The following is a 24,960-nucleotide window of genomic DNA, read 5'->3' on the forward strand; positions in this document are numbered from 1 at the left end:
CCAGGCTCTTAAGACGCGCGGTCAACGCGCTGGCGCAGGAGAGGGGTGGGCCACACCGCGTTAGCCCCCACCGCGCAGGCCCGCGAGCCGCCCACGCGGCCCTCCAGGCACCAGAGAGGCGCCAGCCTATCCGCTCCAGAGTGCGCGCAACTAGCCGGGGGCAGCCCAAAGAGTTCTGCAAGACCAGAAAACCACGAGCGGCTCCCGCACCGCTCGCTACAAACAGCCGTGGCCCTTTAACACTTCGCCGTTCGTGCCCATTGGCTGGTACCTTCCTACGTCATCGCTTCGCGCCGGAAAAGCGATGCCTTCCCGCTCCTAAATCTGACGAAATAGCGGCGCCGTCCTCAGCGGCTGAGGAGAGCGGGAGGTGGCGGCGGCGGGAAGATGTAAGTTTAGGGTAGAATCCGGCTGCATCCGAGCTTCGGGGATCGCCCACGAGGCCCAGAGGGGGTGCATCGTGGATCCGGCCTGTTCCGCAGCCCTTTGGTGCGGCAGTGGGCAGGCGGCGCGGCACGGAATGTGAGGAAAAAGAGTGTGGCCCTGGGCGGGCGGAGTGGGAGGCGTCTAGGTGTCGGCCCGGAAGTGGTTGGGACCGCAGCGGACGCAAGGGCGACCCCGTTTTGTCCGGCCGGTGGCGGCCCAAGCAGGCCCGCGAGACCCGGGGCTGCCGGGAGAGCGGCCTCCGCAGCCGGGGCCCTCCTGCTGAGCCGGAGACCCAGGCCCGCCACGCTGGGCCCTGCTTGGGGAGTGGCGAGTGAACCAACGAGGTCGGGGAGCGAGGGCGGCGTGTCGGGCCCGAGCCGACGGGGGCGGAGTTGCTTTGTGGGACATCTGGAAGGCCAGCGGCTCTTTTAGGAGTCGTTAATTCAAATATTCACTCCGAGAACTTTTACCGAGCCCCTGTGTGCTGTTCTCGGCTCTAGGCTTTGAGGGTTCGGCCCACTGTGGACCGAGCACGGTGACCGAGCTCCCAAAGGAAGATACGGGAAGGTTAGGTCGATGGCGGAAGTACGTGGATTAGGCTTTTTCTGCCTTTGATATTTCGCATGTGTGTCTGAAATGTGCTTTGAAGATTTGTGCTGAAACGCCATCTGCTCGAGATTTAACTAATTGTTCTCTCCTCTCTCTGGCTGTTGGACGCGCACCTTTCCGGAGGATGGGGGAGGTAACCAAGGTCCTGAGCTGTTACCTGAACTTGTGTGAACAGAGAACCTCAACCTTTGCTTTCTAGCACTCGCCTACACCCAGCGAAGCGTTCGCTTATCCTGTGGTTCTTAATTTTTAGAGTGCTTAAGAATAACCGGTGGTGCTTGTTTAAGTACTTTTGGCCAGCTATTTGGGGGGAGGGGGACGCTGGAATCTTAAGTGTGTGATCTCTACTCTAGATCTTTGCTATCCAGTAGGGGGTGGCCATTGGCTATGGAGGACTTAAATGTAGCTAACTTATTATTAGCTAACTCGAAATGTTAAAGTACGTAACAGATCCCGAAGACATACTATGAAAAAAGGAAAGTTTTTATTAGTAAATTTTTATATATTTGTCACAAGTAATATTCTGGACATGCTATGTTAAAATATATTATTAAATTAATTTCACCTATTTGGTACATGGCTACTAGGAAATTTCAGGTCGTGCTCATGGCTCAAACTTTCTATTAGACAGTGCTAGTCAGAGTGATCCCAGGGGGGCTATTCAGGGTTCCAGTTGAGCATTCTGAAATCGTTGGTAACTTTGGAGACAAGATTTGATGTGGGAAAGAACCTCCAGATGTGGAGAAACAGCTCTTCTAATTAGCTAACATTTATTGCTCCTAAACTGGGTGCCATGTCAAGATTCATGGATTAAGTTGGTTAATGCCCTTGGTAATTTTTTAAGGTGGGAACTGTAATTATTGCCATATTGCTGATGAAAAAAAAATTTAAAAAGATAGGTGACTTGCCCAAGATTATACAGCGCAGCCTCAAATCAAACCCAGGCATGCTGATTGCAGACTCTTAGTCATTGGTTTATACCCATTGGTTGTCCAAGAATGCTAATCTCAGCAGGCGCTGCCTACTGGGTGTATATAGTAATCTACCATATTAAGGAAAAACAATTTGAAAAGAGTTTACAGCCCTGAAGAGCAGCAGCAAAGGTGATATTCTCTCTTCTATTCATCTGACTATTCAAAACCAGGGGCTCCCCCTATTTTTGGATCAGAACATTTAGCAGAATTTGCACATGTGAAAACAGGGCCCAATGGTGTGCTGCGTCCACCTTGGTTATGGGTTTTCCGGGAAGGTGAAACAGGAGGGGTTGAGGCCTTTGCTTACAACTTGCTTGGAAAATTGTAAATGCAGCAGTCCTTGGAAAGTGGCGTATGGAGAATTAGTAGGGTGTTTTCAAGTAATAGTCTGTTACCATTATCAAGCACTTGCTACAGTCAGTGCTCTTTGCTAAACCAGTCTACTTTTTCCCTCAACTTTTTTTTATAAGTACACCCAAAAGATTGGAAGAATTGCAGTTGTGCCCACATGACCACTGCCTAGATTCTGCAAAGCACATTTAGATCACATTTGCTTTATTGTTTAGTTACCCTTCACTTGCTTTTTCTTGCATTAATTAAGAAAATTGTGACTTGCTTAAAACCTCAGTCAGCACACCTGCTAGCATAGTTCATTAACAAAATGTAGTAACTGCATTTGCACGTTTGCAGTAACTGCTTTCTAATGCTTCTATAGGACATTTTATCCATTTATGTTTGGATGTTAATGTTTTGTTGCTGGTGCTGGTCGCTTTTGAAATGGTTTTGCCTCCAGTCGTGTTATCCATTGTATCCCAAAAGGAAATTAAAGAGATAAGTTTAGAGGTCTGATCCTGTCAGGAGAACCACACTCAAGTTAGTTCTTTCTCTGCTCTGCACACTTAATGTGATGCTGTAGTGTTTTGAAAGGACTAGAGCACTTGTCATCAAACTGGTGTTGTGTGACCTCTGAATTAACAGTGGTGAGTGCAGCCACCACCTATCTCTTTAAGAAAAAGAAGCTGAGGTGACTGTTCTACCTGAGCCTCCTGTGGGGATGGAGAATCCCCCAAGAGGAAAGGGGGACTGTCCTGAGTGCTCCCATTTGTGGCACTTGCTGCTTACTGTGTTCCCTTGATGCTGTCTCATGTGCTCAACTTTTTATTGCAAAGTGGATTTGTTGCCTTGCCAATTCGTTCACTCTTTATTTAAATCCTTTTATCTTGTTATTAGGCTGCTCTTTGGCGTAAATTGCAATCGATTAGGGATCGTTTCTCAGACTCAAGTTAGAAGTGAGAGTTCAGATAAGTGAGGCCGCCATTGCTGCTTTGAACACCTCAAGGGGAGAATGGATTTATCAGGAGTGAAAAAGAAGAGCTTGCTAGGAGTCAAAGAAAATAATAAAAAGTCCAGCACTAGGTAATCCTTCTGTAAGATTTTTCTAGTGCTACTTTGGGGGTGCTCATTGCTAGGGACCCCCAGAAAGGGGAAGATTGAAAATGTGCTTTCCACAGTGAGTGTCCTAAGCCACAGATGGGATCTCTAGCCCTTTTGGACCCCTTTTTTGGGTTGTGCTGTTTCAGGGTTTGGTCAGAGGAACATGCAATCTCACAGTCTTCCCTTACCACCAGGGCTCCTTCTCCTACCAAACGCAAGGACCGCTCTGATGAGAAATCCAAGGATCGCTCTAAAGACAAAGGGACCACCAAGGAGTCGAGCGAGAAGGACCGTGGCAGGGATAAGACTCGAAAAAGGCGCAGTGCTTCCAGTGGAAGCAGCAGTACCAGGTGAGGCAGAGGCTACTGCAGTAGCCAAATCCTTCTTCCCCACTGAACCCACAGTTAAAAAGCAGCTATATCCTCTAATAGAGACCCTAAATTATGTTTTAGGGTCTGTTCTGATTGTATATAGAAGACGTATTTGAGGGGGTTCCCCCCCCATAAGATCTGAGGAATGAGACATTGTAGGGTGTCTTTGTTTATCTGAATAAGTGTATCTTTTTCAGAATTGTGATTTAGCAGCTCTACCCTAGAGCTTATTTTTCAGTAGTTCAGTTGCTAAAGCCGACCTCAAATTTGTGATTCTCCTATCTTAGCCTGCTGCATCTCTGGAATTATAAGCATGTACCACCTTACCTGACTAGTTTTCAGTGATTGAGAACCAGCCTGAAGTAGGGCATGGTGGCACACACTTATAATCTTAGCAACTGGGAAGACTGAAACAGGAGGATCATGAAACCAGCCTTGAAAGGACTGAGGATGAAACTCAGTTGTAAAGCACTTCTGGGTTCAATCCTCCATATCAAAAGAAAACCAGCCAGGCACTGTGGCACACATTTGTAATCCCAGTGGCTCAGGAGGCTGAGGCAGAAGGACTGCAAGATCAAAGCCAGCCTCAGCAACTTAGGAAGTTGCTGTCTCTGAGTTAAAAAAATAAATAAATTTAAAAGGTCTGGGGATGTGGCACCTCTGGGTTCAATCCCCAGTACCAAAACAGAAAAAGAAAACCAGCCTGACTCTATCTCAAGCAAAAGTGGTGGTTCTGCCTTGATATACTCCTCTTCTTCCTCCCAGTAGTAAAGGCTTCTGTGTAGTTAAAGCAGCCCATCCCTGCATTTCCTGTCACTGCACAATACTGTGACCTGTCAGGGCAAGGTACATTTTCCCCACTGGAAAATGAAACTAAAAGACACACAGCAGTTTCATCTTTGGGGGAATCTGCTGGGAAGAAATGTGATTACCACTCATTGTCATCATGACTGCTCCATCTTGCCTTCAGGTCTCGGTCCAGTTCCACCTCCAGCTCGGGATCTAGCACCAGCACAGGCTCAAGCAGTGGATCCAGCTCCTCCTCTGCATCCAGCCGCTCCGGAAGCTCCAGCACATCCCGCAGCTCCAGTTCCAGCAGCTCCTCTGGATCTCCTAGCCCTTCTCGGCGCAGGCATGACAACAGGCGGCGTTCCCGCTCCAAGTGAGTGCCCCAAACCAGGGCTGTACCTTTACTATCATCATTAGAAAAGTAGTTCAAAAGGATTCTTTCTAGCTTAATTGAATTTGAGAAAAGGAAAACTTGCATGAACTGGTAGGGGACTTCCTTATAAAAGCTGTTACACAGTAGGTAATATCCCACTCCTGGGAATCCAGTTCTTTCTTGTTTTTGGTTGGGGGTAAGCTGTGCTAGGACCTAAACCCAGGGCTTTGCACATGCTAGGCTTAGCACTAGACCACTGAGTTAAACCCACAGCCCAAATTAAGTACTTTGACTTGACAGAAATTATTTCTGGTATCTTGTTTTCTTCAGATCCAAACCACCTAAAAGAGATGAAAAGGAAAGGAAAAGGCGGAGCCCTTCCCCTAAACCCACCAAAGTGCATATTGGAAGGCTCACCAGGAATGTGACCAAGGTGAGATTGTGGATCTGTCAGGAGGCAGGGACAGTGGGGTGTAGACAAACAGATGCCTTCAGAAGATTGGCATGGTGGCACATGGTTTGAGTAGTTCACAGATTCTTCCCATTTAATAAACGAGTCCAGGAGATAGCCCAGAATGACAGTGCTTCTTATCAGAGGGCAGGATGTTTTTACACTACTGAGGTGTGATGAATACTAGTTCTTATTAAATAGTTGGTGGTTGAGAGCATTAGTGTGACCATTTTCCCTCTAGGATCACATCATGGAGATATTTTCCACCTATGGAAAAATTAAAATGATTGACATGCCTGTAGAAAGGATGCATCCTCATCTATCCAAAGGCTACGCATATGTGGAGTTTGAGAATCCAGATGAAGCTGAGAAGGCACTGAAGCACATGGATGGAGGTTGGTGACCCTGCCACCATCTTTGACTTTCTGGCTTCTGTCCTTAGAGACCTGCTACCTGTAGGGAGCTTTCAAGCTGATTTATACCCAGTTACACTTAACTCTCACTGTACCTCTTTCAGGATCCTCTCTCTGATTCCTTGGGGGGGCGGGATGTTTACCCAAAAAAACTGTTTTATGAACATCTTTCTTTTTGGGGTGGTAAGGAATCAGCAAATGTGAATATGTTGGCATTTTAAGAAGTTTTTAATCTGGTAAAAACTTGATCAAATGAAGCTTTTCTTATGAAGAAAACATTTAACTTTTGAACCCAGTATTATACACCTGTAATCTCAGCAATTTGGGAAGCTGAGGCAGGAGATCACAAGTTCAAAGCCAGCCTCAGAATTTTGCAAGGCCCTAAGCAAACATAGCAAGACTCTGTCTCAAAATATAGGGGGTGAGGGCTGGGGATGTAGCTCAGTAGAGCCCCTGGGTTCAATCCCTAATGTGTCCTCTCCCCGCCCCCCCCCCATCACCCCCATTTCACTTTTTAGGTGGGAATATTTAATTTCTGAAAATTGTTTTCTATTTTGTCAACATTTTGGCATTTCTGAGATCATTTTACTGAGTGATGGGCTTGCTGAATTCACAGAATTTTATTCCTTTTTCAAACACTTGTATTTTTTACTATAGTATTTATAGCTATTTGTGTTGAGCAGAGTGGTTTTTAAACTACATGAACATTTACTAACAGTTTTGGGTAACGAGTTTCTGTTTTGTCTTTTCATTAGCATTTTAAGAAATATGGCATATCTGTCCAGCTTCCTACTGCTGTGTTGTGGAGCTGGGGCTGAGAACAGGCCATCCACAGTATTGTCTGGGCCTCCAGGCCAGGAGATGGAAGAGTCTGAATTCCCTAAAACCTCAGTCCCCTGGGATCCTTGGATAAACTTCATAAATATAAGGGGGCTTTGGAAGTTGCCTTTGAACTTCAGTATTAGGAAAAATTTCCTTGATATTTAGCCACTTAAGTGCCTCTTAAATGTTTTAGGAGCCCAGGATAAAGTAAGTGTATGTCACTCATATCAGCCCTTGACCTTGTGAGTTACACCTTTGCTTTAGAATCAACCAATCATCCTTTGTTTGACAGAGTCTGAGCCCTTGCTAATTAGCTTAAAAAAAAAAAAAAAAAAAAAAAAAAAAAAAAAAAAAAAACTCAGGAGACCTGGGACATCCAGGGTGAGCATGACTGTAAAAATTCCAATTTAAGATTGTGGTAGGATTTTGTATGTGTCCTCCAGTTAGGCTGTGCATCATCAAATGGAGCAAGTCCACAGTGTCTCCAGGAGATTTGAAGGGGTTGGCTTTTAGTGGCAGCTGGCCAGAAAATGGATTTGTCTGGTAAAATCAGTGCTGTGAAATCCTTAACTTGAACTAGTCTGAGCCTTGGGCTGGGCCTAGTCTGATTTACATAAGCCTCTTGAGTATGAATACAAATCCTTATGCTTGAATTAGCCCCTGTGTACCTCGCAAGGTAGGAACTGAGAAGACTGGCCTTTGTGCCTTTTGTGGACTCAGGTACCCCAGCTGTGAAGACAGTCTCCCAAGGTTACTAGGTCTGCACCTCCATTTCCTTTATACTTATATGGGGCTTCCATCCTGTGCCGCCTCCCCTTACTTCTTGTGCCACTGTACATACACATGCTGTGCAGTCATCTCCTGAGATTTCTTTCATGCTGTTGCCCACTAGAGTTCCATCTCTCAGGTAAACCATCACATAAGTTCTGGAGGTTTTACTTCTCAGTAATTCTTTCCTTCCCTTTGCTTGGATGTCAGTTCATCTGGGTGCTTTAAGAGCCTCCTGACAGGCCTGGGAGGAGGGCCTCTCTTGGCCCTTCCCATGCATCTCTTGTTAGGAATGTGCTTGTTAGGAATTTTATGACTTGATCTTTTTTCAATAGGACAAATCGATGGCCAGGAGATCACTGCTACTGCTGTGTTGGCCCCCTGGCCTAGGCCACCCCCCCGACGATTCAGCCCTCCCAGGAGAATGCTGCCACCACCTCCCATGTGGCGTAGGTCGCCCCCACGCATGAGGAGGAGGTAGGTCAATTTGAAGGCTCACTGTACCCACTGGACCAGTTTGATTTACAAACTTAAGTGATTGTGGGAACCTTTATTCAGTGTTGCCCACCCTCCACTGCTCTTGAGGGAGAAGAGAGTGGAGAGCAGGTTGACGTGGTGGGACCTTGGGAGCCTGTCAGGGAAAGGAGAAGGAGGGCAGTTGCAGTGCATGACAGTGACAGAAGGTCCTGGAGTGCTCCAAGACTGCATCCTGAGTCTTGTGAGCTGCAGGGCCTTCCCAAGAGGCTTTGGCTCCCAAGACCAGGTGTAGACCCTTTCCTTTTCCCAGATGTGAAAAGGAAAGGAGTTAGGAGATAGGAAGTTTGGGATCAGAGGACTAGTGGAGGTGTAATTCCCCTGACCGGCCACAGTTTTAAGTGCCAAAAACTAAATTCTGGAGCATTGATCCAGGAAGAAGCCAGCTTTCCCCAACAGCACTTCTTCCTGGAGCTTTTGCTTCTAATGGTCTGACCCTTTTTTTCTTTTTTCTTTTCCCCCTCCCTCACTGCAGGTCACGCTCTCCAAGACGCAGGTCCCCCATGCGCAGGCGGTCCCGCTCTCCTGGCCGCCGCCGCCACAGAAGCCGCTCCAGTTCTAACTCCTCCCGATAAATAGGGCCACCCAGGCTCATCTACCTATACCTTGTGTTCCACGCAGCTCAGTTGTGTCACTTTTCTAGCCGAAGGAGGGTTAGCAGGAAAGGACCCCTCACTTGGGCAGGCTTCAAAGGCAGCAGTTGAGGCCTTTCCTCTGCAGGCAGGTTCTGGCTGCAGAAGTGCTGTGCCCCTTGGGGTGCCCTGCAGTTTTCTGGCTGGAAAGTTCACCCATTCCCATTCCTACATCTGTTCAGTGGCAGAGCCAGCAGGGACCGGCAGGCTTCCAGGTGGCAGTGTGGCCCAGCCTCTTCACAGATGTGTTGCCTGGGCCAGTCTGGCAAATCTGGTTGTACCCTTGCTGTTGCTGTGCTGTGTCTGCAGGAAAGGGGACCAAGCCACTCTGTTCCTGTTAGGCCTGGCCTTTCCCCGCCTGCTTGAATTCTTTTCCAGCCTCTAGGGTAGTGCCCCGACTTGTTAGTTGCTGTAAATGGTTCTGTCTGCCCATGTCCTCCCACAGCCCCGTGCCCCACATAGCCCTTACTCTGGAATTGGTGAGCGAGTTGAGGGCCAGCTCTGCGAGTTCCCACGAGGCCCGGCCCTGGCTGCCGGTCCTGGTGGTCCTGCAGGATACCTTGGCAACGTGTACATTGCTGTTTTGTTTTTTTCTCTCATTGTACAGTCAGTACTATAAAATGTTTTGAGTTTTGTAACTTTGTAGCGTTTTAGTAAGGTTGTGTTTGTACTTTGTTGAGTAGAGTGGTGAAGATGTATTGAATAAACCTAGGAGTAGGATGCAGATCGAGTGCTGGTCTCACTGCTCTTCCGCCCTTTCGTACCCTGAAGCTGGGCTCATGATTTCTAGTGCCGGACAAACCAGACACCGAACGTTCGTCCTGTTTGCAAAGTGACACCTCCAAAAGCCTCCAGCCCGCAGCACCAGCACGCGCGTGCTCGGGTGCGCTGAGGGGCGGCGGGCCAGCGGTGTTCTCACCGCCCTGCTGCTGCGTTACGGGGCCACGGGAGGGTGCGTCCGCCCTCCAGCTGGCCGGTGGGAAGGAGTGGGCACGCCTGGAGATGGCCATGAAAGCAAGGGCCGCACTGCGCCGGCCTGCGCAGCCCGGACGGGCCGGCTCCCGGCTCGCCTGCCTCCTCGGTCCGGCGCCCGGTCAGGCGCGAGGAGCGAGCGGCGGGCGCGGCGGGCGCGGCGGGGCGGGGCGGGGCGGGGCGGGGCCGCCGGGAGGAGGGGCCGCGGCCGGAGGCTGGGCCACGCGCGGCGCCGCGACCCCGGCCAGTCAAGATGGCGCTGGCGGCGGGAAGGCGCGTCCCTGCGCGCGCCCTGCTCCGCGCGGGTAAGTGCGGGGGCGGCCGCGGGGCGGGGCTGGGTCTGGCCGGGCCGGGTCGGGTCGGATCGGGTCGGGTCGGGCCGGGCCGGGCCGGGCCGAGCGGGCGGGCGCTCACCGACCCGCGCTTCTCCGCAGGGGCCCGACTCGGACGCACGCAGGCGACGGCCGGCGGCGGGGACGGCGCGCGGCGCTTCGCGAACCACCGGGTGCTGGTGGAGCCGGACGCGGCCGCAGGTAAGGAGCGGGCGGGCCGGGTCGCCCTTCCCGGCGGCCTGCTGCGGGCGCGGGGGCGGAAGCCGCAGCGCGCCGCCGAGCCCGAGCCGCGTCCCGAGCGCCCTCTGAAATGCCGATGGCGTGCACGCTGGCGAGTTTCCAGAAGCGCCGAGGCGAAGCCCAGCGCCAGCGTTTTCTGTGACGACCTCCACACCAAGGATTTACGTGGTCCTATTCGTCGTGAGAGCGAAAGCTACTAGTTGAGAGTGATTGGAAGTATTAAGATGGAATATTTTCACTTTTCTTAAAACTCAAACCTGGCACTGAGCCAGGATCTGGGAAGCCACAGCCCTCAACCAGCTCAGGCTTCCCTCTTCAGTTCACTTCAGGGTCCCTGTTGGGGCCGGACGTAGCTCTGTGGGGTGGAACACTGGCCTGGCATTCTCGAGGGCATGGATGCAAAGATCTGTATCACACAGGTTGAGTGGGCAGCTTGCCCACCTTGCTGACATATGCAGAAAATTTAAAGGGATGCCCACCTCTAGGTGCTCCGAGATAATGAGTTCCAAATGCTTTCTCTGCCACGTGAGAGCCTGCCAACGTCAGTGTCTTAGTGTGACATAAGTAGAGGTTGCAGGTCAGCCAGACCTGGTTCAGTTCCCACTAACAGAAAAACCAGATGTTGTGAAATGGACATGCCAAGATTCCTTTTTCCTTCAGGGCAACTCTAGGCTTGGAAAAAGTAATGGGACAAACGGGCTTTAAAAATGTTTTTAATCAGGTGCAGTGGCACGCACCTATAAGTTTAGGAGTCTGAGCCAGGAGGATCACAAGTTTGAGGCCAGCCTCAGCAACTTAGCAAGGCCCTTAAGCAACTTAGTGTGAATCGAAATAAAAAGGCTGGGGATGGGACTCTGTAGTTAAGCACCCCTGGATTCAATCCCTTGTAGCAACCCCCCCAAAAAAAGAGAGTTTTTAAGTGCTGTATTGAAGCTGATCTAGATTCTGTTGACCCTGTCATTCAAGAAGCATTTGTCTGTTACCTGCCCTATGCCAGGAATGTGGTTGTGTGGTTACTTGCCACAGGATGGCAGAGTTCTTAGCTCGTGTTCACCTTTGGCCTCTTTACCTTTACCCCCAGAATTGGATATCCTGCCCAGCTTCAGAGTCCGTTTCAGAAACTTCCCTCCTAACCAAGTTTGGGGTGCTCCTTTCTTTTTGTATGCCTTTAGCCCGGTCATAATTACTTCTTCCTCATAAATCCAAGGTTCCAAAAGAGCCCATTTGCCATCAAGACTTCGTTTCCATTCCCAGAGGAAAGTCTGTGTTGACAAACCAGAGACCAAGAAATGCCCCTGAGACGAGTGGCAGTATCTCGGGAGCTGAGGGCCTGCCCTTGGGGCAGGAAGTGAGGACAGATGACAGCCATTACTGCCGCATTGTCCCATGGTGGGGTCAGGACAGGCCCTTGTCCCTCCTGCTCTCCCTGCTGTTGGCAAATGAGGCCAAACATCTGACCCCCAATTTCAGTCCCCGTCCCAGGTGTGAACCAAGCCCCCGCTAGTGTTTCTCCTTACACTTCTGGCCCTCAGGTTTTTCCTGTCACTCCTCAAGGAACTGAGGTTGTGTTCCAGGAAGACTCAGGACTTGCAGTCAAAGAACAGCTCAAGGAGGGATGAGGCATGTTGATGGAGTACAAACCAGGCAGATGGACCACGGGCTGGGGAGAGCAGCACCGAGGAGCTGAGACCCACTGTCCTTCCACACAAGGTCGGAGTCCTGGCCCAGTTCCCTGGTGACCTTCAGTGACCCTCGGCGTTCTGGAAGCTTGGAGTGGAACATGAACAGGCGCTTGGTCCCTGCCCAGAGCGGAAGTGACAGGCGGCTGGATGGTGTTAGATTAGATTTCAGGATAAATTTTCAATTTATCTTCTAACTGGAGACCTTGCCAGAGAGCTGTGTCTGCATTGGGGTGGGGCTCCCCTAAACAGGTGAATGTCTCAAAGGGGCCAGACTGCAGCACCTACCCATGGGTTCACACAAGGGTGCACTCACTCGTGGGAGCCAGAGGCATGTCGTCCTCCAAGACAAGGTGCGCCCAGGCCCCCAGGGCTGCTTGGCACCGGAGACTGTGGCTGCATCGTCCTGGGGCTGCAAGCACACAGTGCCAAAAACTGAGAGGCTTGAGTGACCTGACACGTATTCTCACAGCTCCGGAGTCCAGAAGTCCAAAGTCAAAGTGGCAGAAGACCACATCCCTCCGGGACTCCCTGGGAGTCCTTCGCCCCTTCTGGTGCTGCCACAGTCCTTGCCACAGTTCACTGGCTTCTGTCGCTGCTGTGGCGGCGATGCTTTCCCACGGTCGTCTTGTATTCTCTACAGGGACACAGTCCTGTTGAACTGGGGCCTGACTAGCTTACAGCAGTGACATCCGCTAAGACCCTATGTCCTAATAAGGTCACATCCACAGGTAGCAGTTGATCGAACCTCAGCACAAGGACGGTTCACCCAGAGCAGCTCTGAAGGAGGCTGTGGGGAGACCACCCAGAGGGCCCGGGTCCGCCTTCCTCAGCTCTCCCAGCCCCGGGGCTGGCTGCAGCCTCTGGTTCCTTTGTCCTCTGCATTGCTCATCCTTCCATTTTAAGCCACTGTTCCAGAGATGTTGGGCAGGGGCCAACTTGGAACAGAACGCACCGCGGACACATCTCTCCTTCCCTGTTCTGAGTTCACACACAACTCCCAGTCTCCACAAAAGCTTCGTGAATCTGCACACCACGGAACTCGGGGCAGAAGAAAGAACCTTGCTGTCCCTTTGGTTTGCAGAAGGTTGTTGAGCATTCTGGTGTTTTCCCTCAGCACGCCAGGTTCAGGAGTGGCCAGTCAGCAATCACCGCCAGGAGTCCAGTTCCTCTGTTGTTGTTGTTGTTGTTGTTGTTGTTGCTGGGGACTGAACCCAGGGCTCTTAGTCACTGAGCCACATCCCAGACCTTCTTATTTTTTATTTGGAGATAGGGTCTTGCTGAGTTGCTCAGGCTGCTCATGCGTCTGTGGTCCTCCTGCCTCAGCGCCTGAGTGGTCGGCTTACGGGCACGCACCACTGCACCTGGCAGTATTTTTACAGTTTTGTTTCTGGTTGTTTCTTAAGTTTTTTTCTTGGTCCTCATGAAAGAAAAGCAGAACCCTGCGTTTTAAATACTAAAACGTGGGGACAACACTGCTGACAGCGAAGGCATTGCTCTGGGGTGGGCGGGGCCAGTCCCTAGCTCACACCTTGCTTTTGTGGGCTCATCCACATGCCTGGGTGTCCCCCTCTCCCAGGGAGCTCAGGTGAGGCTTAGTGCTTGTCCTCCCAGAGCGGCAGAACTCTCCAGAAGGCATCGCCAGCAGGCAGCACAGCCAAGCCACACCAGGGAGGCCCCACGGACCAGGATGCAAGCCTGTAGGGTGCACACGCTCTGGGCAAGGATGGGCCTGAAAGGGAGGTGGAGGTGGAAGGGGCCGCAGGCTCTGTGGGTTCCTCGCAGGGTGAGGGATTGATAGACAAGTCCGCGTGGAAGCACACTTTGCCCCTGCGTAGCAGGGACAGGGCCTGGGTGCTTTGAACCTGCCCCAGGGCCTCCCAATCAGCCTCCCTCAGTGGAAGTGGAAGTTACTTGCAGAGATGTGCTTCATGTCCTCTCCTCTCACTGAGTCCCACCTTCCTGGGGTCCCTGACCCCTGCAGCACACAATGACCAAGAATGGCGGGGACTGGGCCTGCAGTCCTGATGGTGAGGACTGTCCCTTCTCCCTGCCTCAGGACCGGATGTGTCATTCATGTTTCGTACACAGTTGGTCTGTCCGTGTCTGACACAGGTGTCCAGGATGTGTGTCCCTGTCCCGGGACCCAAGGCGGAGAGGCAGCTCCCAGAACCTTCGTCCTCAGGGTACTGATGACAGCATGCAGGGGACTTGAGGTCCTGTTCGTATATGAAAATCCAGTTTAGCCAGGTGTGATTCCAGCCACTTGGGAGGCTGAGGCAGGAGGATCACAAGTTCCAGGCCAGGCTCAGCAATTTAGCAAGGCCCTAAGCAGCTTAGACCCTGTCTCAAATTAAAAATAAAAGGGATGGGGATGTGGCCTAATGCTCCTGGGCTCAATCCCCAGTACTGCAGACAACTGTAGCTTGGTTTGGCAGAAATTTCCAGTGTGATCCAGCAATTTCATGTTTAGGCATATATCCAAGAGAAGTGCAAACAGACGTTTTTAAATAAAGTGTTCATCACAGCATTTTCAATAGCCAAGAGAAGGGATCAACTGACTGGGCACAGTGGCACACACCTGTAATCCCAGCGGCTCAGGAGACTGAGGCAGGAGAATCACAAGTTCAAAGCCAGCCTCAGCAATGGCAAGGTGCTAATCAACTCAGTGAGACCCTGTCTCTCAATAAAATACAAAATCGGGTTGGGGATGTGGCTTAGTGGCTGAGTGCCCCTGAGTTCAATCCCCAGGACCAAAAAATAAGAAAGTGGGGAGCAACCCAAGTGCCTGTCAGCGGTGAATAAGCAAGGTGTGCTCTTGCCACACAATGGCGTGTTCCTCAAGTTCAAACAGTGAGCAGCTGTGGTTGCGCACTCTGAGGATCCCAGCTGCTCTGGAGGCTGAGGCAGGAGGACAGAAAGTGTCAACCCAGCCTGGGGTTACCGGTATGGGCTACTGTGTCTGGCACACCTGTTTTTAAAACCTCCCGGGCTGGGGTTGTGGCTCAGTGGTAGAGCACTCACCGAGCACACGGGAGGTCTTAGGTTCTATCCTCAGCACCACATATAAATAAATAAGGATATTAGGTCCACCTACAACTTAAAAAGAGAGAGAGAGGGCTGGGGAGATAGCTCAGTTGGTAGAGTGCTTGCCTTGCAAGCACAAGGCCCTGGGTTTGATCCCCAGCACCCAAAAAAAAAAAAAGTCTAAAAAAACAAAAAAAAGGCCTCAGACCCGTGGCCAGGCTGAGACTGCGACCCGTCAGACCCGCTGGTGCTGGTGTGAGGCTCCTCTTCTTTCTTTAAACCAGGGGTTGCTGTAATGAAGCTGAGGAACCCTCCGGTGAACAGCCTCAGCCTGGAGCTTCTGACCGAGCTTGTCATCGGCCTGGAGAAGCTGGAGAATGACAAGACCTTCCGCGGCGTCATCTTGACATCGGTAGGTGCTCATCCAGGGCCCATGTCCTCCAGGCCTAGGGGAATCCGAGAGGCTGGAGCCGCCGCAGCCCCCCTCACCCTGGACCCCTACTGCCACTTTGAGGGGCCTCCAGGGAACCTGAGACCCAATGATGCCCGTTGCCCAGGCAGGTCGTGTCTGAAGGCAGGACAGGCTTGCAGACCACTTGCCAGGCCCACACGGCACAGCCAGGGGTGGTGGGGAGCCTGGTGCTCACACTGCTTCACGAGAGAGCGGCCCTGAGCTAGCTTGGTGCCAGGCCACTGGCAGGTGAGCTCTGAGAGCCACATGTTCTCTTTGGTGGGTCTCACCTTGTACCCTCAGAGGAGGGCATCTGAACCCTCGAGGGAAGCCCAGCATTGCCTCCAAGTGTGTGCACAGATGACCCAGGAATGGCGTCCGTGGAAACTGTCACTAAGGCGGGGGGGGGGCATGAGAGGAGGGTGTGCAGGGGCTGAAGCAGTCTGTGAGGCCCGACTGGCTGCACTGGGCGCCTTACTGGGGGATGTCTTGCTCCTGTGTGGTGCCAGGACAGGAGTCGAGCATGGAACCACTGGGGCCACCTTTCAGATTAAGAGGCAGAGCTCGAGTGTCCCCCAGTTAGTGCACTGTGGCACAGAGCCCAGGCCAGCAACTGCTGGACTTTTTTCTTAGCCCTGTGGTTGGGAAAGGTGCAGGAAGCAGAGAGCCTGGCGGCACTACCTTCTTCAGCCCTCAGGCTGTCCTGCACAGAGCCACTCTTGTCACTGCTCCTGAGGGTCCGGCTTCCCCTAGCAGGGGACCTTTCCCACTGAGGACCGGCCTGCGGAGGTCCCTGGGCTGCCTGACACATGCGCCTGTGGCCGGAGCTGCAGAGCGAGAGCGCCCTCTGGCTGTGGAGCAGAGGCCGCTCGGTGCTCTGGAGCTCTTGAGGTGGAGCATGGGGCTCTGGACACTCCAGGGAGCCGCTGGGTGGGGTGGCACACGCCTGTGATCCCAGTGACCTCCGAGGCTGGGCGAGAAGGCCATGTGTTCACAGCCAGCTTGGGGAGCTTCGTGAGGCCTTCTCAGAAGGACTGGGGACATCGCTCAGCAGTAGAGCGCCCCTGGGCTCCGTCCCCAGGTTTCCCACAGTGCAGATGACCTCATTCCATGCGTCATATCACAGCATGACATTGTCTTTATTGTGCTCTAAAAAACGAGAGCGTGCCCTGTCACCAAATGTAGGACCTTCTAAACAAAATAGGGGAGAGTGGGTGCCGCTTGCTGTGCCTGCCGCTCCTCTGTTCCCAAAGCCACCCTGGGCTGGAAGGAGGGCCAGTGCACAGGTGTCGTGTGCATGGCACAAGTCCTGGCCCAAAGGGAGCACTCAGCTGATCACCTCGGAATGGCATGTCGGTGTCCTGTGGCTGCAGTGAGGTGACGTAAACAATAAGAATTTACCCTCCACGGTTCCAGAGGCCAGTAGTTCAAAATCATAGTGCCCACAGGGTTGGTTTTCTCTGGAGGCTCCCGGAGAAGACCCTTGGCCTCTCTCCAAGCTCCTGGTGGCTTCCGGCTTCCCCGACTTGGGGCAGTGTCACTCGGATGGTCCTGTCTGCACGCGGCTTCCCCGTTTCTGTGTCCAGATGCCCCTCTCTTTATGAGGATGCCTGTCACTGGATTAGGACGCACCCTAATCTTGTCTGACCTCATCCTGACTCGCTGGCATCCTGAAGACCCTGTTCCTCTCCCTCTTAAGATGGCCCCCATTCTCCTTTGACTGTCTACTTTCCTAAATAAACCTCTGTTTAAAAAAAAAAACAAACAACAAAACCTATTTCCACAGAAGGCCATGTTCAAGGGTATTGTTTTCTTTTTGGTCCTGCCTTGTGGTTGTGATCCTTTCTGCCTTATCTCCTCTGCCATCTTCTGCGGCCAGCACGGGGTGTCTCGAGGGCTCCTGTACCAACTCCTATTAGAAGCAGCTGATTTAGTGTATCAGTCACTGGCCTTTCATCTCTGTTGGGTCTTTTTAAGTCATAGAAGTGGAGGACATTTCATGGGCGCAGGAGATCAGCCAGGGGTATCAAGTGCACACACACGGCTCCTGATGAGTGGGCTGGCTCTCTGTGCTGCTGCCACCTCCGTTGGTGCCTGTCTCTGTCTTCCTGACACCTGTCCAGCTCTGCTCCTGGGAGTTGGGGTGGACAAGTCTTCCACCCCAAGGGCTCCAGCCCACAGGAAGAGAACACATGGAGGGAAGTGGCAAGCCCCAGGGGAGCGCCTGCGTAGGTTTCCCCAAGTTCTTCGGTCAGTGCAGGATTCGGTGCAGACCCTGATGCCGTCCAGCCAGCAGCTCCTCTCCCACTCCGGGTAGCTGTGTTGGGACCCCGGTCATCCTCCACTGGGGATGCCTTCTGGATCACTCTGCCCAGCACTTCCTGGGCCTTGCTTGATACTCTGGAGTAAATCAAAACATGTGCCCTCTCCAGGGTCTGTCAGGAGCCCTGTGTGCCTGAGTTCTCAGTCTGAACTACAGAGCTGGACCTGGGAGGTGAGCCCAGGTGCAGACGTTCTTGGACGTGCAGAGAACTGGATGTGCACAGGTACACAGACAGGTGTGCAGAAAGCCTGTGTGCCCAGGTGTGCACAGGCGTGTGCACAAGCCTGCAGAGAGCCGATAGACCTGCACCCCTGAGGCAGCCCCAGACCCCTGTTCTCTTTCCAGTTTGAAACTGGAAAGGGAAGAAGGTGCTGGAAAGCAGGAGCTGGGCCGGGGGAGATGGCGACTGTCCTTGCAGACCCGGTTCCAGGCTCCTTGGGCGGCATCTTACCACCTTGAGCGTCACAGCCTGGCCCTGGTGGTGTGATGCCGGCCACTCCCCCCAGGACCGTCCTGGCGTCTTCTCGGCTGGCCTGGACCTGACGGAGATGTGCGGGAGGAACCCGGCCCACTATGCCGAGTACTGGAAGGCTGTGCAGGAGCTGTGGCTGCGGCTCTACCCGTCCAGCCTGGTGCTGGTCGCCGCCATCAATGTGAGTGTACCCATCTCACAGGGGCTTCCTGTGGCTCTGGGAGATCAGCCTGGGGTGGGTGCTGATGCTGCCTGGGCCAGACAGACATGGAAGACCCACCTCCTGCAGGCTGGCTCTGGAGGGAGTGGCGGGCCAGATCTGCATTATGGAAACATTGTTTGGCCTGTCCTGGGGAAGACGAGGCTGAGGAAGGGGACAGGGTCATCTGCAGAAACCAGTGTACTCTGAGGGGATGGTTGAGATCACCCAGCAGGAGGTAGAAGGAAGGAATGGAGAAAGAGGAAACCTCAGGGTGAAGTGGTGAGGGGCACCTGCAGTAGGATATGGTATGAATTGGGGGTTCCTGGGAAAAGAACTTGCTTTCCTAACCAGAGGATTAGGAAGAGTGATTTTTCTAGCAGGGCATAGTGGCAATCCCAGCTATTTGAGAGGCTGAGGCAGGAGGATCGCAAGTTTGAGGCCAGCTTGGGAAACTTAGACTGTTTCAAAGTAAAAGGGGCTGGAGGTGTAGGGAGTAGTTGGTGCTGGAGTGTTTTTCTGGCCCCTGAAAACCTGAGCCCCTGCAGAAACCCTTGCTACTGAACCCCAAAGGGGCCAGTTTCGTCTCTTAATCATGCACTTCCAAGCCAGATTGTTGATGCAGCACCCAAGGAGGGGGTGCTAGGACACCCTGTGAGCTCATGCCCACCCCCAGACCCTTCCTGGGGTATCCTGGGGCATCCTTGGAGGACATTTGGGACCAGCAGCACCTCCAGAGCCCTCAACTGCCTAGCCTGTCCCTGCAGGGAGCCTCCCCTGCTGGAGGTTGCTTGATGTCCCTCACCTGTGACTACCGCGTGCTGGCTGACAACCCCAAGTACGTCATAGGACTGAATGAGACCCTGCTGGGCATCGTCGCCCCTTTCTGGTAAGGCTGGGACTGTACACACATTCCGCTTGACCCTGGGCCAAACCAACCCTCCTTGGAGCCCCAGAGTAAGCAGGCACCCCCATTCCAGGTTCAGAGACAGTCTTGTGAACACCATTGGGCACCGAGCCTCAGAGCGTGCCCTGCAGCTGGGGCTGCTCTTCTCGCCAGCAGAGGCCCTCCAGGTGGGCATGGTGGACAAGGTGGTGCCCGAAGACCAGGTGCAGAGCACGGCACTCTCAGTGATGAGCCGGTGGATGGCCATTCCAGGTGAGGACCATGGGGAGCCGTGCGCAGCTGCAGCACCCTCCCCAGGTGACCCATCCTGGTGAGACTAGTGTGTGCTCCTGACAGCAGGCTGTGTTGGTGTCCTGGGGCTGCCATGACACAGGACCAGCCTAAAATCAGAGTGCCATCAGAGCCCCCTGGGGGTAGCAGTGCCTGTCCTCAGCTGAGGCTGCGTTGCTCCAGTCTCCATCCCCTTCCTCACGTACCTTCCCCTGTACCTCAGTCTCCCGCTCTCTTCTCTTCTCGGGGCACCTGCCATCAGATTAGGGCCTTCCCTGTGTCCGGGATGATTTCATCTCATTTTTTATTGACTACTTTTTTTTTTTTTTTTGGCAATGCTGGGGATGGAAGCCAGGGTCTCTCTTGTGCTAAGCAAGCCTTTACCCCTGAGCCACACCCCAGCCCTTCCATTTCATCTCACTTATAGCTGCAAAGACTTTTTCCAAATAAGGTTACTTACAGGTTCTAGAGTGGTGGCAAGGACTTGGACACAGTCTTTTTTGGGGTCCCACTGCTATTCAACCCACTACAAAGACAGATGGAAACCTGCTAGTCTGTTTATAGGGCTGGTCGCCCCAACCACGGCATGAACAGGGGCTGACACTTTGTCCATGAAGAGCCAAGTAGGCAGGCAGCGTGCGAGGCTCGGGCCTGTGCTCGTAGCCCTGCAGCGGGCGGCCCCTGGGAGAGGAGCTGATGCTGCCGGCTGTGCCCAGTGAACTACAGGGACACAGATGCTTGAGTGTCTCATACGTCTGTCATCACCAAACACCCTCTGGTTTTTTTTTTTTTCCCTGGAATTTTAGAATGTAAAGACCATTCACATCTGTAGGAGCCATGGGGGCCTCTTCTCTTAGGAAGCCAGTTTGCCAGCTCCCAACACAAACAAGTGATTATTTAGTGACATGGAAAATATTCTCAGTAGAAAAATTCTTTGAAAATAACAGGCTAAAAAGCAATTTTTACAGTATCATCCTGTGTTTTAGAGAAATCAGTGGGAATAGGTGACTCACTTCTGTATTTTGGGGGTGGGGAGTTGCCAGGGATTGAACCCAGAGGCACTTAACCACTGAGCCACATCCCTGTCCCTTTTATTTTTTGAGACAGTTTCTCCTGAGTTGCTTAGGGCCTTGCTAAGTTGCTGAGGCTGGCTTTGAACTTGTGATCCTCCTGCCCTGCCTCCCTAGCCACTGGAATCACAGGCATGCGCTACCATGTGCAACTCATCTGCATTTTCCGAGTCTCTCTAGCAGAGTTTCTGTTTGAACACTTGTAGGAAGGCTGGGAACCCACTATCTCTGAAAGGGGGTTTTCACAGAGGATCCCATTTTCCTTAGACCACGCTCGGCAGCTGACCAAGATCATGATGCGAAAGGCTACTGTGGACCACATGATCAAACAGCGCGAGGCTGACCTCCAGAACTTTGTCAACTTCATCTCCAGAGACTCCATCCAGAAGTCCCTGCAGGTGTATTTAGAAAAACTCAAACAAAAGAAAGGCTAAGGCGAGACTGCCACTCAGCCACCTGTGCCCTGTGGGGACCACTGGTCCAGGGGATTTTAAACAGCGTATTTTTTATCTTAGAAATCCTCTCAGCTCTTGTTTTCCTCATCTTGGAAAGTCCTGTTCCTGGTAGCCCTGCTACCACCCATGGCCACATTTCTGCCCGGTGGGCAGATAGGATCTGTACTTGAGAACTGAATGTCAGGTAGGCTGCTCAGGGGATTGAAAAAGGTCACACTGCATATCCCCTTTCCCAAAGGAAAACTGTGAATAAAGTCCTCACATTGTCCCGTTCCTGGCCTTTGGCTGCCTGCTTGCTGGAGGCCTTCAAAGCCAGGTAGTCTCAGACCCCAGTGACCCACAGGACCACAAGAGAAAAGCTTTTGGCCACCATGCTTGTTCATTTGGATGGAGGGTCTGGACAAACTTGGGAGGGACAAGGGACACATGGCTTATTCTGAGGCATGTGGTATTGCCAAGGTCCTGCACCTTTAGAAAGAACCAAATTCTCCAAACCCTTGAGACAAAAAGATTCTGCTCCTGAGGTGACACACACCCCACATAGGCCCCGTCCTCCAGGTCCTTGCTAGTCCAGGACTCTGAGGACCTACAAAGGCTGTACCCAGGCAAGGTGTGCGTTCCTTGGGCAGGACCTTAGCCACAACTAACCAGCCCATCCTGAGGGGCTCCCAAAAGTTGCAGGGTAACGACTGGCTGGAGCACAGGACCAGCTTCCCTGATCTCCTCTGTAACACTGGGTAAAACGGGGCCTCTTGATTCAGATAAGGCTCCTGGCAGCAAGATGGGCAGAGAGCCCTGCTCTTAAATCAGAGGGCCCAGAAATGCTCACAGTGCAGGTTTTTGCAGTTTGCACAAAGAAAGGACTGAGCTGATTTCCAGGCCAGCATGATTTGGAGGTGGCTAGTTTCCGCCAGGACATGAGGTGGGGAGGCCAGGCCGTCCCTGTTCCCTAAGAGGGCAGAGATATGGACCTACCAGGCTATAGGCCCAAGGCTTGCAACCCAGAAGGACTCAGTCCTGAAAAATGACAGAGGCCTCAGAGTCGACCCAAGTGTGGTCCTGGCCCAGTGGCTTGTTTATTACACACATGTTCCAGGCACTGGCCAGGCACCCTTTGAAAGCACTCCTCACAACAACCCTATGAGGTAGGTGGTGTTAGCCCATCTTACACATGGGACACGGAGGCTCTGTAATGTGACTGTGTCACCTGTTTACACCCAGCTGACCCTTCCCTGCATCCTTCTGCTACCCCAAATGATCCACAGTGGGGCTATTTCATGTGGCCCAAGTCTGCAGGTAGTGTGCCCTAGCCTGGCCACAGGGCAGTCAGTGGGACTTGAGGGTCACCTCCACGGGAAAATGGTCACTGATGGCAAGAGCCTGAAAGAAGAGGGGACAGACCTTAAGCCATCCTGCTGGGCTACTGGGCAGCTGGTTCCTCATCCCCCTCCCCTGGGTTATAGCTCCCTGGGAGTCTACACGCTACTACATCTGCAGGGAGGGAGCCAGTGAGGCCTGTGTGTCCTCCCCTACTGCTGTTCCCAGACAGGTGGGGCACAGCTGGCCCCATATGGCAAAGGTGGTGCTGGAGGCACTCGCTGAAGCCCTAGGGATCCTTGCTGTGAGTGCCCTTGAAGGGTGGGAAGTGCCAGCTGTAAACAGTCTGAAGCAGGAACAGATTGGCAGCCCCTCCGCACCGTGTGTGCCCGGTCTTCCAGGCCCCAGGGATGGGAACTGCCCCTGCCGCACTGACCTGGGCCTGGTCCAGGCCGAACTCCTCCTGGAAATCGTGCACAGAAGCCGACTGAGGCTTCAGGCTCCTGCGTAGGTGGGCACCGCACACCACGATGCGATCGTAGGCGCAGTCTGAGTTGCCCACGGTGGTGTCGGCGCTGTCAGGGATGAGCCACCTGAAGACCTCGCTGCTGCGCAGGCGGATGGCCGCCCAGTCCTGGGCCCGCACGTAACTGCAGTCTGCATTGAAATCGCCCAGGAAAAGCATGTCCTGCGGGCGCCAAGCTGGGTCTGAGCCACATGCTAGCAGCCCAGGCTCCCAGATCACGCCCACCGGACACGGGGCGGGGCGGAGGGCTTACGTCAGCACCCCACTTGTCGATCACGTCCAGGTACACGTCGTAGAGAGCGTCGATCTCCGCCACCGCCTGGTGCGGCGCAGCATGCAGCGGAATCAGCACTAGCTCCTTGGCAGCTGCGGGCGGGGGCGGGAGCGGGGGCGGTGTAAGAGGCTGGGAGAGGACGGACGGGACGTGATGGGCGTAGAGCGGGGCTGGCCTTACCGGTGCCGGGGGCCGAGAACTTGACCACGAAAGGTTCCCGGCTGAAGGCATCCTCGGGGTCAGGGTACTGATAAGTGTCCACAACCGACACGGCATCTTTCCTGGGAGCAGAGAACTGGCAGTCCGCTGAGCCGGCCAGGTGGGCCCCGCACACCCGCCTCCCTGAAGCCCGCAAGTGCACCTGTAGATGAACAGGTACATTTCCTTGTACTGGTCCCGACCCAGAGGCTCGCTGCTCACAAAGCCGTACTCGTGCTTCGACACCCTGTGGAGAGAGGAGCCAGGTACGGTCAAGGCATGGATCCTGTCCTTGCGGCCCGGGGTCACGGGGCGGACCCGCCCACCGCACCTGTTGACCTGCTCCATGAGCACCGACACTGCGCTCAGGTCCGGGTCGCGCACCTCCTGTACCAGCATGACGTCGTAACCAGCCAGGATCTGGGGGAGGAGCCGGCAGGTGTGGAGTTTAAGCCGCCAACTAGCCCACAAAGCCCAGCTGCAGCCCCGCCTCCAGCCCGGAGCTTCACCTGCGCGATGACGCTGCCACAGGCTGGGTCGGACACTTTGCTGTCACCAAAGCTCTGGATGTTGAAGGCTCCAATGCGCAGTGCTGCTGCTCCTGTGGCCCCCAGCGCCCAGAGCATTGCCAGCAGGACCCGGGGCCCGCCCATGGCTCCAGGGGGTGGGCTGGAAGGGACAGATGGGGTGGGCCAGTAACACACAGCAACCCACACCCAGCTATGGTCCAGCAGGGTCTGTGGCCCAGTGCTGGCCTGAGCAAAAGCACATTCAACTGCACTTTCTAGGTCCCCTCAGGATGCCTTCTTAGCCCCACGCACGTCTCCCACTGAATGGGGAAACTGAGGTCCCAATCAGGACCCCATTCTCATCCAGCCCCCAGTTCAACTCAGCCTCAAAACTTACCTGGGATGTGGATGAGAGGTGGTGTCAGAGGCTCAGGTGGTGTCCTGATCCAAGGAGGGATCCAGGGTCCAGGCTGAGGGCCTGTGGCTGGCCCTGGACAGACTTGTCAGGTCTTGGTTGGCAACTGGCTCTGGCCCCAGGGTACTGGCTACTATTTGAGGCCCTAGTCCAGGAAGGGGCTGGGCTACACTGGGTCCCACCCCCTCCATGGAGTGGATGCTACAACTCCTGACTCTCATTCTCTTGGAGACCCCAGGAGAGCAAAAGAAAGGATCTGCCCTGAGCCAGCGGTAGTGCCCAGGTCTGTCCCAGAACCATCCCCAAAGCTCCTGACAGCCCCCCAAGGACAGCCTCAGGGTTGTAGTAGAGGGACAGCCACACCCATGGTCCAGGCTTGTTCTTGTCTCCACCTCCCCAGAAACTAGGTCACCCAGAATCTGCCTTCATGAGCCCCAAGAGGTTGAGAAAACAGACAGAGCAATAAGAAAATACCAGCCCCATTCCTGGCCCAGCATCTCCTGCTGCTTGGTCAGCACCATCTTCACCTCAGTGAAAAGCTGAGGCTTCTCAGTCTAACCTGAGGCTTCTGGATCTCTCAGCCTGATTCCCTTTCCGTGGCAGCCCTAGGTAGGAGGCTGGAAAGCAGCACCTGTCTCCTCCCCCTGCCCCAGGCCTGGGGAAGCTGGGATCACAGCACCAGGTGGGCAGGGCAGTGGCAGGAGGCTGCCCATCAACATACCAGAGAC

The 24,960-nt window shown here is 53.5% G+C and overlaps 3 protein-coding genes across 10 annotated transcripts; 2 read left to right on the top strand and 1 right to left on the bottom strand.

Annotated features, from left to right (window-relative positions):
- Positions 1 to 280: 280 nt before the first annotated feature.
- Positions 281 to 9,320, top strand: Rnps1 (RNA binding protein with serine rich domain 1). 7 transcript variants are annotated; one of them, XM_047534271.1, is made up of 8 exons: positions 284 to 389; positions 3,240 to 3,425; positions 3,638 to 3,793; positions 4,785 to 4,976; positions 5,307 to 5,409; positions 5,669 to 5,822; positions 7,766 to 7,907; positions 8,440 to 9,320. In XM_047534271.1, exons 2-8 carry the CDS (start codon positions 3,355 to 3,357, stop codon positions 8,537 to 8,539), a joined length of 918 nt encoding a protein of 305 aa, XP_047390227.1. In that variant the 5' UTR covers positions 284 to 389; positions 3,240 to 3,354; the 3' UTR covers positions 8,540 to 9,320. The 7 variants fall into 7 exon arrangements, with proteins under 7 accessions (XP_047390233.1, XP_047390227.1, XP_047390228.1 ...); XM_047534272.1 differs by having other exon boundaries at positions 384 to 522; XM_047534273.1 differs by lacking the exon at positions 284 to 389 and adding an exon at positions 592 to 770.
- A 422-nt stretch (positions 9,321 to 9,742) lies between these two features.
- On the top strand, positions 9,743 to 21,266 carry Eci1 (enoyl-CoA delta isomerase 1). Of its 2 annotated transcripts, XM_047532797.1 has the most exons (7): positions 9,743 to 9,873; positions 10,003 to 10,101; positions 15,131 to 15,258; positions 18,127 to 18,273; positions 19,059 to 19,180; positions 19,272 to 19,450; positions 20,806 to 21,266. In XM_047532797.1, exons 1-7 carry the CDS (start codon positions 9,822 to 9,824, stop codon positions 20,970 to 20,972), a joined length of 894 nt encoding a protein of 297 aa, XP_047388753.1. In that variant the 5' UTR covers positions 9,743 to 9,821; the 3' UTR covers positions 20,973 to 21,266. The 2 variants fall into 2 exon arrangements, with proteins under 2 accessions (XP_047388753.1, XP_047388754.1); XM_047532798.1 differs by lacking the exons at positions 9,743 to 9,873; positions 10,003 to 10,101 and adding an exon at positions 12,755 to 12,906.
- Dnase1l2 (deoxyribonuclease 1 like 2) lies at positions 16,135 to 24,951 on the bottom strand. Its single transcript, XM_047532796.1, is given in 7 exon segments — positions 16,135 to 22,373; positions 22,747 to 22,998; positions 23,090 to 23,242; positions 23,244 to 23,391; positions 23,472 to 23,555; positions 23,640 to 23,728; positions 23,818 to 24,951. Coding segments are annotated over 7 exon segments (924 nt in total). The 5' UTR covers positions 23,962 to 24,951; the 3' UTR covers positions 16,135 to 22,319.
- Between the last annotated feature and the right edge of the window lie 9 nt (positions 24,952 to 24,960).

This window comes from Sciurus carolinensis, chromosome 18 (assembly GCF_902686445.1).
Source record: "Sciurus carolinensis chromosome 18, mSciCar1.2, whole genome shotgun sequence".
Classification (NCBI taxonomy): domain Eukaryota; kingdom Metazoa; phylum Chordata; class Mammalia; order Rodentia; family Sciuridae; genus Sciurus; species Sciurus carolinensis.

Coding starts and splice junctions, on each gene's coding strand:
- Rnps1 (XM_047534271.1), top strand. CDS start 3,355: ATGGATTTATCAGGAGTGAAAAAGAAGAGCTTGCTAGGAGTCAAAGAA. Junction 5,410..5,668: donor TCACCAGGAATGTGACCAAG/GTGAGATTGTGG, acceptor TTTTCCCTCTAG/GATCACATCATGGAGATATT. Junction 7,908..8,439: donor CCCCCACGCATGAGGAGGAG/GTAGGTCAATTT, acceptor CCCTCACTGCAG/GTCACGCTCTCCAAGACGCA.
- Eci1 (XM_047532797.1), top strand. CDS start 9,822: ATGGCGCTGGCGGCGGGAAGGCGCGTCCCTGCGCGCGCCCTGCTCCGC. Junction 9,874..10,002: donor GCGCGCCCTGCTCCGCGCGG/GTAAGTGCGGGG, acceptor GCTTCTCCGCAG/GGGCCCGACTCGGACGCACG. Junction 19,451..20,805: donor CCGGTGGATGGCCATTCCAG/GTGAGGACCATG, acceptor CATTTTCCTTAG/ACCACGCTCGGCAGCTGACC.